Source organism: Platalea leucorodia (assembly GCF_965183815.1).
Source record: "Platalea leucorodia genome assembly, chromosome: 8".
NCBI lineage: Eukaryota > Metazoa > Chordata > Aves > Pelecaniformes > Threskiornithidae > Platalea > Platalea leucorodia.
In genome coordinates, this window is record NC_138830.1 from 13,919,637 (window position 1) to 13,931,533 (window position 11,897).

General features: G+C 47.6%; 1 protein-coding gene across 1 annotated transcript; it reads right to left on the reverse strand.

Annotated features, from left to right (window-relative positions):
* Nucleotides 1–637: 637 nt before the first annotated feature.
* On the reverse strand, nucleotides 638–6,300 carry GMNC (geminin coiled-coil domain containing; the record flags this gene model as incomplete). The annotated part of the gene is made up of 4 exons (XM_082319045.1): nucleotides 638–1,282; nucleotides 2,825–2,941; nucleotides 4,361–5,170; nucleotides 6,268–6,300. 4 exons carry the CDS (start codon nucleotides 6,298–6,300, stop codon nucleotides 638–640), a joined length of 1,605 nt encoding a protein of 534 aa, XP_082175171.1.
* Between the last annotated feature and the right edge of the window lie 5,597 nt (nucleotides 6,301–11,897).

Here is an 11,897-nt window from a genome sequence, read left to right on the forward strand (position 1 = left end):
TGTAATTAAGTAGCCTCCAGGCAATAGAAGCAAATCCTGTTTATTTTGAGTCATCATCAAAGAATATGACAGCACCATGTGACTGCAGGTAGGTCAGCCTAGAGTAGCACATTAACAAATACCCATGGCTGTCTTAATCGAAGGCAATCTGTGTAGCCAAGAGAGACACAAATCACTTAAAAACTGCTGATCCTCAGCCTCCAGCCTATGCCTCCTTTGTCATCTGTGGATATCTGTGAGAGAGGTGCTATTTCCAAACTGTATTTCCAAAATGCTTTCCAGTTTGGTGCATGTGGGAGTGATCATCAAAGCTGAAAGAACTCCAGCCTAGAAACTACCGGTTTACAAGGAATAGCTGGTAGTAGAAAAACCATGAAGCAAGTAAAAGCAAGTATCTCAACACAGGCACAAGAGAGGTGCATCCAATTTGTACATCTGGCCTGGGGCAGATAATTGTCCAAGTGCAATCTGGAGCCACACCTGTGAAAATCTGGGAGGGAAGGAGGAGGGGGTAGGTGACAGAGTAGCATTTAACAGAGCCCAGGAGGGCTCATTTTTGATGCCTCAACCTGTCTCAAGCACAAGATGAAGTGTCTGTCTCCTACATCCCCTCTGGTTGACCCTTGATGCAGGTACATTATTCAGCCTGCTTGGGCACCCAGGTGAATCTCCATCCTCCATCATCATCCCTGCGCACAAAGGCTTGTCCTTGGTGGAAGGTGTGCGTTCTCACGTTGCGGTGAGGACTTAGAGATGTTGTGAAGGCCACTTCTGTTTTGTTGGGTGACAATTCACCAGTCAAATAAGGCAACCCATAGGCTGGGAGGGAGGAAACGCTTGGCACTGATGAGGAGACACATGGTGCTGAAGAAAACTGAGGAAGGAAGGGAGAGTCCTCACTGCATGGATGGGTACTGCTGTTAGCTGGGGGCACGTGGCTGCAGCTATACACTGCTGCTGCTCCTTCACTGTGGTCATAGTCTATTGCCTCACCAGGGCTCAGGCAGTATGTGTCTTTTCCAAGGTCTGAGGACAGGGCACTGTAGTTAGCTGAAGTTTCATCAATGGTGTTGACGTCTTTTAATCCTAAAGTCTGCAAGACCCAGCTGTCCACAGCAGGGCTGGCTTGTTCTTCACAGGCAGTGAATTCATTAAAGAGGTTCCTTCTAGCTTTGGAAGCATGAGGAGTTTCTTGAGGAACAAAGCAGTGGTCCTCTTTTAATCTCCTCTTGGTGCTTTTGAGAATAGCACAGTTTTTTTGACTATGGCAGGATAGCAGTTTCTATTAAAAAAAAATGAGGTGGAGAGAGAAGATTAAAATCTGAATTTCTAGTTACCTGAAAGCAACATGTTTCTGATCTCAGATTTTTAGATGGGTGAGATGGTTACTACTGTTCTTATAAAAGATGCTTTTTCTTCCACCCTGTGCTTAAACATATGGATATGCTTAACTATTTTGTGTCTTTACAGTTTCTGTAACAACCCAGTCCCTGAAAGAGAAGAATTTGACAATGTCAATAGAGCCTGCGCTTTGATCGCATTCTCACTCAGCACAGTGTGAAATGAGAGCTCCCGCCTGGCTGTACGGCACTCCTCTGTGCTGATGCTGCCAGCAGCATTTGGCAGGTGAGTGGGGTATGGGGGGGAATGCGGCAGCCTGACAGAGAGGGTGGATGCGAAGGTAAGTCAAACTGGGGCAGGTGTGATCCTGGCCAGGGAGAGCTTGGAGCAGCAGACTGAGTGGCTCTGAGCTCTTTAATCCACCTCAGTTGCTGTTATTCCAGGATGAGAGCCCTCCAGGCATCCCAGGATGGGCAAAAAAAGGCAGGAATAACAAGGAAGCTCCCCAACGTCTTGAACTGACTGCTCAGCCACCTCTCATGGCAGTTTCACACTGGAATCTCCTCCATGTGACATAGATGGGTGGCCATATCTCCCTGCTGTGCTCATTGAAGGAGACCTTTTCCACTGTCAGGAGCCAGGTCTTGGCATGGAAGGGGGGGGCATGCCACACTGTCAACTTGGAATAGGATGTAAAAGGAAAGTCTGCTATTTTTTACAGGCCTTTTTACCTCATGCCCAATCCACAGAGCTGAGCAAATAATTAATAGATTGGTTTCATGAGCAAGTCTGGAATAGTAAAAAATGTCTTTAAGTTGACACGAAACAATTATCTTTATTTTGGAAGAGAGACAGAGAAGCAAAATATTTAATTAAAAAAAACCCTTCACATTTAGTTTAACAGAATGTTTTATCCAATCTGTAGTATTTAATTTTGTATTTCACCTTTAAAAAAAACACGCAACTTTTTAATTAATAAGTTTGAAAAAAATTAGAAGATCGGTATTCTAATATAAATGAATAAAACATACCACTGGAAGATGACAAAAGAAAACATAAACCAGAAAGCACCCAAAACATAAAAAAAGGAAAAATTAATCCTTATCAAAAGGGATAATGGACAAAACAGACACATTCAAGAAATACATGTTCACATTTGAACTTTTCACTGAAAAAAAGCTTTAGATGGAATAATTTTACCTTGCTTATAAACTTAACTTACTTATAGCTAACTTATTTGTAAACTAAACTTAATCATGCCACGGGCTACACTGTTTCCACAGTCAGAACCTGCTAGGATGTTATTCCTGGGGGAAACGGTCACCTTAGACCCATGACCAGCAATTTGGGAGCTCTGTGAAGTTAAATAGATCTCACACCACAGGCTGTCTACACTCTTAGACTTTCCATGTATTTTAATGGCAGGTACTTATTCAACCCATTTCTTCTGCACACGTCTATACAACAGGTTTGAACACAATACCTTGGCTTTTTCTTCTAAACACTTAATCAGGGCAGAATTCAGGTATTGTCGGAGGTTATTATTTTCTTCATGTAACCTAGCAAGTTCCTCTTCCTTCTGAAGCAAAGTATCTTGGAGCTGTGGAATAGAGATATTGATGAATAGATGTTGACTCTGTAACTTAATAGCAATTGCCCTATGGTACAGGCTGCTTGGATTTGATGATCTGGGTGTTTGCTTTGTGAACTCAACCCACCCCCTCCAGCCTCTTGTCTCTGTAAATCTAAGTGGCATGACTGTTCAGTACTCACTTTTTACTTCCTTTATTCTTTAGCGAGTGTTTGAGAAGATTACTCTGAATAAACCTGTAACTGTGAAGTAATAACAGAACAGAATTACAGGTAGCCCTGTGAATAGCCAGAAACCGTCATGGGCATGACAGCAGCTGCCAGATCTCCTGAGCAGCAGTAAGCATCCCTTTGCACCTCTCTCATTCCCATTTATAGTTGGCTGGTGGGGAAAAGGAGGAGGAGGAGCTGCAGACTAACAATTCATGGGGGTAGAGTGCAGAAGGAAGATGCAGCTGCCATTCTTTATGATACAGTAGCACTCAGTGATCCCTTCAATCCTGGACCCTATTGTGCCAGTCCCAGTATATACACAGAGCTGAGACAATCCCCGGTCCTAAGAGCTGAACAGGTATGTTTTGATTTGCAGATGCCTAACACCTTTTCATGGGAAGTCTATGTATTTGCAGAGAGATCTTTGCCTCCTGATCATAGCTCTGGAGACTCTTTTAGCAGGACAAAAGATCTTCTGCCAAGGACGCTGGACATCTGCTGACCACAGGCTGAAAAGCACAGATTTAAATGATTGAGGTAGAGCCAAAGAAAGAGCTACACTGATGTCTGGAATGAGGGTTTGATTCCAGGGATCTTGAAGTTAGCAAATTAATTTCCATCGACTTCACTGTGTCAAAATATCATTCCAAGTATTTGATCAGAGTGATCTGTCTGGGGTTCCTTCATCTAGGACTGTGCAGAGTTTCTCTTGCCCCTTGACGGGATTTACAAAAAAGGAAAGAAGAGAGAAAATGAAGTAACAAGGAAATGCTTGTTGGTCAAAATTGTTGATCCTCCATGTAAGTAGGTAATTCTGGTGGAATCATTTCTCATTAAGTTAATCCTGGTGGACTCAGGAGGACACACGCTATGTATTTTTAGTCAACAGCACGAGGCTCTGCATCATCAGAGCCTGAGGGACTCCCTGGTCGAGCCCCTGGTCTCCTCTAGCACCAAGGCAGCTGGTGCAATACGCTGTAAGAGGAGAGAGATGAATAGGGAGCCCCACAACACTTGTTCCAGCTTCACGGGATAACATGGGGGAGACAAATACTTCAAGCAAGGAACAAAAAACCATCCAAATAAATCGTTTTGCCACTGTTTGTTTCCCACATCCGTGCCAGCGAGAGGGAGACGTGGCATAAACCAACCCAGAGGTGCGATACGTGATACAAAGTTGAGAAACCGAGGTTGCTGGGGGGCGCGGAGCCTTTACCTGCTTGTTTCTGTAGAGCTGGGAGGACAGCTGGTCTCCCCGCCACGCCGCGTCCTGGGCACCGAGCTGCGGGGCGCAGAACTGGCCTGGGGGGAGCAGAGCCGAGGGGTTAGCCCGCTGCCTCGCCCAGCCCGGCTGCGGGACGGCGGCCGGGCCCCCTCCCCCGGCGGCGGTGGGAGCGCACTTACCCGGCGGCCGAGCCTCCCGCCGGCCCTGGCTGTGCTGCGGCGGCGGCTCCGCGGCGCAGACGGCCGCCCAAGTCTCCTTGGAAACCCCGGCGGGGGCGGACCAGGGGCAGGCGCAGCCCGGGCCCCCGGCGAAGTCCGGCTCTGGGCACGGCCGGCCAGTGCTCTGCGGAGGCAAGGGGCCGTGGCGATGGGGCGCTCGGCGGATGGTGTCCCCCCAGCCCCGGGCTGCGGCGGGCCCCGAGGGGAGGCGGTGTCGGCCCTGCTCCGGCCCCACCGCATCCCGGCGAGAAGCATCCCAGCGCTGGGGCTGGTCCCCGGTCCGCGGGGAAGCGCTCCCCTCCTGCCCCGGCTGGGGTTTGCTCGGGTACCTGTCGCAGGGGAGCCCCGCAGTCTCGGCCGCCTCTGCCAGGCGCCGCCTGCCCCCGTGGGAGCTCCCAGCCCTGGCCCGGCTGCCCGCTCCATCCCCCCCGCTCCCCGGGTGGCACCGCACCGCCCCGCTACCTCGGCTGAGCGCTGGGCAGCGCCGCCCCCGCCGCAGCCCCCCGCAGCCGAGGGGCTCCCAGCAGAGGTATGCCAGGAAGGTGGCTGGGTTTCCTGCAATCCCGTGGGAAATACCAGGCTCCTGAGTAGGTTTAAGGTGAAGGGAGGACCTAGGCTGTCCTTGGCCAGTCCGTTCCTCCCACCTTCAGCTCTAAAGCAGCACAAAGCCAGCAGAGTCACCTCCAGGCTGCTCGCACTGTCTTCTGCCCCTGCAGTTCTGCAGGAGTCCCAGACCGCACAGTAGCAAAGCCTGGGGTTGTTTCTGGATTCACCCCTTTTCCCTCCTCCAAATAAGCCCCATCTGCAGCAGCTCCAAATCTCTGCAAGGTAACGGCAGAGCTTGGAGCCTCCAGCAGGGAATCTGCTCACCCATGGGAAGGCACAGCAGCAGAGGCTGCTCTTGCAGGTAGAGGAGAGCCCTCTTCTTTCCCCATCTTAAAGAGGGCACAAAACCTACTGCAAGCCCCCAAGGCAAAGAGACCAGCTTCTCCTTTTCTGCCTCCAGGTCGAGAGAAATGCAAAGAGCACTTACCATGTTAGTGGCAGAATGAAATGCAGGTCTTGGGAGCACGTTTCTGTTAAAGCCCCAGCGAGGTTTAAATGGCTCTGAAGGAGGGGGAGAGGGGGGAGACCGGGGAGGCGAGTTTAATCTAAAGGAGCTCCCAGTGACGCCTCAGAGCTCTCCTGAAACCCAGCAATCTGATTTGGTGTAAAGCTGTCAAACTTGTGACGTGAATAAACAGCAAACTTGCTGAAATCAAAGTCATTCTGGCCCCACAAATCAACACAAGGAAGGAGGGAAAAGAAAAGAAGGAGAGAGAGGGAAAAAAAAGCCTCCACATACTTCAGGACAGCACCGAACCGGTGTGTCTGAGTTTCACTCCAGGAAATGAGCAGGGATCCAGGGAAGCATCCCACATGTTCAGAGCAGGGCTGCTGGTGTTGCTGGTGAGTTTTTTGTTTTGTTTTGTTTTCAAGCCTTGTTTGCAGTTGTAAAATCCAGCAGGAAGAAACAAGTTTGTCCAACATGCCTGGCTGAGGGAGTGGGTTTTCCACGGCTTCCCGGGGGTGTGTAGAAGCAAATATGATTCAGAGCACTTCTGTGGACAGTTCTGAAGAAGAAAGTGCAGGTTTCAGAACAATACAGTCTGCAGTGACAAGCTCCTGCAAATGTCTCACTTTATTGGGAATTCGTTTCCTGTCAAGCCCCATGCTTCCAGGAGAGGATCTCAGAATATAAATGAGTTGTGAGTGATATAAAATTTATTGTCATACAGAGTAATGTTGCAAAAGCCATATGCAGGTGTGTGAAAGACAGAGATTGTCTTCATATGGTCACCTCTAATTCACATCAGATTTCCACAGCAATTAAAATCCATGGATAGGCTTGAGTTTCTCCCAGGGAAAAAAAAATCAAACCAAACAACTCCTCACTGAGGGTCTGTCTTTGAATACTGTAGGGGATGGTGGGAATAAAGCTAACAGCAGAGCTGTTGTTCAGCCAGGATCCTGCCTCCTGCCACGGCAGGGAGGTAACCCGACCTGCCTGCAGACACAATCTGCAGCCCACCGAGGGCAAGGCTGGGCCGAAAGCAGGCCAGGCTGGCATATGGGATGGTCTTTCTTTTCTCCCCTGGAGGATGCTCAGTGCTGTTACCCCATTAGCAAGACTCAGGGACAATACTAACCAAGAAGGCCATTTGCCTTCCATGCTTTTATTACTGTCATATTTTCTTAGGTTGCTGCCCAAAGTAAACTGGCAGCCATGCCAAATTAAATCACTGCCACCTCCCACTTTGTGTTTTTTCCAACAGAGAGATTTTATAAAGGGTTCATGTTCCAAATCCACCCCACACCCAGCCTTGGGTCACCCTTTAGCTTTCCTAAACCGCAGCTCTACACAGTACATTTGGTAACTGCTGTGATAACCCACGTTCTTCAGGTGCCAGCCCCTCTCCTGCGTGGCTGCATGGAGTCCTGGGGCAGCGGGGCGGGGGGGCACCTGTTGGCTAACAGGAAACACGAGTTCTATGAAACACTTCCAATGAGCACCGAGGCCCAGCACAGCCCTCCTTGGTTTGGTTTAGTCCCTTCGCCCTTTACTGGGCTGCCTCAGGGTGCTTCCCAGGGTGCTGTGGCAGCGGTGGCTCCCTCACCCCGGGCACGCACCCCAGGTGGGGACTGCCACCCGGGGGCCCGGCGGGTCAGTAACACGCTGGGGAAGGGCCCGGGAGAGGCAGGTAAAGCCGGGACAGGCCGCAGCCCACAGGCCGCCGGCACCTGGCAGGGGAGGCTCTAGGCCGGGCAGGCAGCTGGGCAGCCTCCGCAGGGCCGAGCGGCGAGGCAGGCAGCCCCAAGGCAGGCTGGAGGAGCCCTCAGGGCCCGGAGCAACCCCGTGCGAGACGCAAGGGCTCCGCAGAGGCCGCCCAGCTCCGGCAGCCCCTCCGGATGCCGCGGCCTCGGCCTAGGGCCGCCCGAGGCAGCCGCCATCTTGGGGCTGCCTCAGAGGCGCGGGAGCGCCGGGCCCGGCCATTGGGGGAGGCGAGCGGCCCCGGCGACGTCATCACCCCGCGCCCGCACCCGTCGCAGGGGGAGAAATGGTGGCTGCGGGGGGAAGCTTCGTCCTTCCATCCCTCCTGCTTGGGCCGAGGCTACCCTGCGCCTTCTTTCCCGGCCACATGGCCCCTCTCCTGGCGTCTGCAGGCAGCCTGGGGAGGTGCCTGCCTGGCCCTGGGTGGGGTGGAGGCAGGTGCAGAGGAGCCTGCAGTGGGAAGGCCTGGTGGGTGAAGGGAAGGGATCCCCTGTGCAAGGGGTGCTGGGCTGCCCCTTGTAGCACCCCTGGGTCACCTCATAGTTCACCCCTCAGGGGACAGAGGGCAGCCACAGAGAGAGGAGAGCTGAGTGTCTAAAAGCACATCTAGGGAGGGACAAGTGAGCAATGTTTCCTGCCCACTTTGCGTGGGTGTGGGGAGAAGCATTGCAGGCTCACAGCTGCTCCCAGACAGGGCCCTTTGCCTCACACAATGCTGGTGGCTCTGTCCCTGCTTCCTCTTGGCAGAGCTCTGTACGCTCAGGCATGCTATGTGCCTCTGAGAAGTGGTGGGAGGAGTACGGGCACACTCTTAGAGTGAAAAGCAGGTATGAAGAAAACCTGTGGTCACTCCATTGTTGCTTCTGCAGAGCTGGTATCGTGTTGGTTTGGGTTTTGACAGTGCTTTGCTTTCTGAGTTGAAGGAGTTCATCTTAACTCACAGTACCATGGTTTCTATGGTGGGGAAGTGAAAGATGGTACGTGGGTAAGAGACCACCAAATACAGAGCCCAAGAGCCTCGTACATTTTGGGAGGTAACTTTTGGGTGACTTTCTGTCAAGGAAAGACAAATGCCGTTGGTGTAAGAGAGAAAACACTGATTTTGCAAAATTGTGCATGGATGTCACACACGATGATAGAAGAGCTTCAAGTAATGGCAGCAATTACACATCGATGTGTAGTGTAAAGCAAAACCAAGTAACAATCATGTACTAATTCTTTTCCTGTTCATCTGAGACAGCCCCTCTCAGAGCTCTTACTGCTTGTACTTAATGATGCACTTCTGTAATTGGAAATAAAGTTCAGGGATGAAATGTTTATCAAGACTACAGTATTGCTTCAGTGGAGATAGGATTTCACTTTGAGTGTCATAGCGGCTCTTTTTTGAGGTTTGAGAACACACTAACATGCATTGCGGTGTGTTAATTCCCATGTGTTCTTTGTATATATATTTTTTTCTGTAATTTCTGTGATTTTTCTTGATAAATGACAGTGATGAAGATAATCCTTCAGATTAAAAAAGAAGACAAACAACAAACTTGGATTTTTGTGGTTTAACTCATTTTTATGGAGAAATGGCCCTGAAATTGCACTTGCACCGTTGTGAACGGGCTCTCAGAAGAGAGGGTACACAGAAGAAAAATAATATTTACAAATAGTTTAATTAAACTTTTATAGCAGACTTACTACAATGTGTGTTACTTTTCATGCTAACACCTGCATGGGTGTCCAGACTCACCCCAAATCCTCTTCACTTATTCTGCCGTATTGCTGCTAGATTGCTTCTTATCCCTCTGAAGAATGGTTAGTATATCAGTGGCAAAATAGAGGCTCACTCCAGACATTAACTTATAGTCAGGTACATACAGGTATCTGGCACTTGCATGAATCTCTCATGGTGTTTGTGAACTAAAGGTGTGATTAGTTAAGACTGATGAGACTAATTTGCAAGAATGCTTCTGAATGGAAGTGTATACAGATACAGGTTCTGGTTGTTCTCTGGTCAGTCTTCCTTCTTGAACACAGGACTAAAAGGCACTTCCCAAATCCAGTCCCCCTGCTGTTGAGACATTCTTAAACTTTTCAATCTCCCTCTTAAAACTAATTAGGTTATTTTCCTTATGTTATTCCCACTGTGAGGCTACACCATACTCTGAGCTCTGATGGCTAGACACTTTCTAGTTTCCAGTCTGAATGTATTCATAGCAGGTATAATCCCTTTTGTCCTTGTGCCAAACTCTTGCTTTAGTTTAGATACTTCTTCTCCCTTGTAGTGTTTTGCCTTGATGTCTTCGCAGAGCGCTGCCACAAAGGTCAAATAAGGCAGGTTCTTTTACAGTCTTCCCCTAACATAAACACTGCAGGAACCCATCTCAGAGAATATTGCATTTGACATTAACCTGTTTTTCAGATGGATGACCAAAATTACTTGGTCTGCTGTGTAATGCACCACTGTTTTAGAGAAAAGCATTGGCAAATCTTTATCTTTTATCTCTTCCTGGTACATTTTAGGGTAATGTTTACTTTTTCCATCACTCTCACACCAGTTCCTAGTTTTGAAATCATTGTTAGCTGGCAGTAAATACACCTGTGGACTTCATTTGCTGTAAAAGGCAGTTAGTCAAACTGAGGTTTTAGTGCTGTTGGGCTTCAGTTCTCCTGTACTGATACTGTCTAGTACTGTGGAGTTTCACAAGTATTTAGGAGCAAACAAATTAAAAAGATGACTTCAAGGTGGAAAACTTATAATAGACCTTTCTGGGTTTACCTGCAGTTTCTCACAGCAAGAGTGGTGAGTCGATGGATAGAGGCTGTCCTACCTGGGCACAATTCTTGTGATGGCTTCAACACTTTCTTCTGGTTTGAAATGAGGGCACACAGTGCATATGTGATTTTGTTTCTGTGTTTTCTGGTACATGCTGGATGAGATTTATCCCTGATAGATCCCTAGAAGGGAATTTGGTATTACTAGTGCTTAATTATCTGTGTTCAGAAAAAGGTTGGTTTTTTTAAGGAAATAAGTTGCATTTTAGCAGCAGTATGGAAAAGAATAACATTTTATAGTGGTCTAGAAACTTAATTTGAGTAATGGATATTATCTGATGGATTTGTATATGTGTGGTACTATTTAGGCTCAAATTAAATAATGAAAATCCAAACTAATATTTGTAACATTTGGTAAATCTTGAATTGCTTTGAAACTACCTAGGGACTTTTAGAAAGTGTCTTAAGGTGTTTAGAAGTTATGTGTCTCCAGATTTGTGGTCATCTTCCACATTTATCCTCTGAGTAGCAACTGTGCAAGGAACTCGTTATCTCCCTATGCAGACATTAAGATTTTGAAGGGATATTCTTTATTGGACGTGATTAATTTTGAACTGGAAAATCACATTACAATCACATCATATTTTCTTGTAAAAATGGAGTTCCATGGATTTCCGGCCGTGCTTTGGGTTTATCTGGAAAAGTTGAAGTTTTTATACATAAGTAAGGACCCTTTTATGTATAGAATAGCTTTGCAGATGAAATATGCAAGGAGCATGTTTGAATAATGTGTGACATGTATGTGTGCCATTTGTTCTGTGCACGAGTGCTCACGCATCTGTCATTGCCCCTGTTCTGTTAACAGCTAATCTTGGTCCTCTCCTGTGGATGTAACCATTATTTCACAAGGGACAGAAGATCCCTGCTTTGAAGAGAGATCTGTTAGGTAAAGCACAGTTAACTACTTATGAAGATTTAGGACCAGAAGGCACTTCTGGGTCGTTTTTTCCCATCTCCTGCTTTAGTTTGGCAGTCAGTTCATAAAATTTTAATGGCAGCCCCCCAGTGCTTTCTCTTGTGACACTGGTACTGCTCCTTGACTGTTCAAAATGTTACTCTAATTTCTGATCTAAATTTATTCATGGAGATTTGTGGCTTTTGTGCCATTTTTGGACTTAAGCTCCCCCCCCCAGCCCCTCTGCTTGCCATTTTGCTGTGCTTATAAACAACAATCTATGCCAGTTTTGTCTGGTTTTGTGTAATAGTTTTTCTATTTTCCTGACCATCTGAGAAGCACTTAACACAGCTCTAGTAGATAGACCTTGTTTTTTGTCAGTGTGGGTGACCATTTATTTTTTCACAGCCCTCTGGATTGCAGTTCGTTACACCTCAGGTAATGAGGAATCATCTCCTGAAATGGAAAAACAAATGGAAAAAGTGCTGGTTTTATGTAGCACACAGTATATTTATAGAATTCACTACTACAGAATATCATTGAGAGTGAGAGCATTGTGGTATTAAAATAAATAAAATATTGCTTTTTATCATTCTGGAGTTTTCTTTTGAATGTTTTCATTAATTCTACTGGGTATATTGATCTTCTGTCTGAAGAGGACACTAATTGCACTGGTTCAGTGTCCTATAGGCATGTTATCTCAGAACGCAACCTAGTCCCTATGTATTGCATATGTCTTGCTCTTTCCTTTTGAGCGGCTGGAATTGTACCATAAAAAAA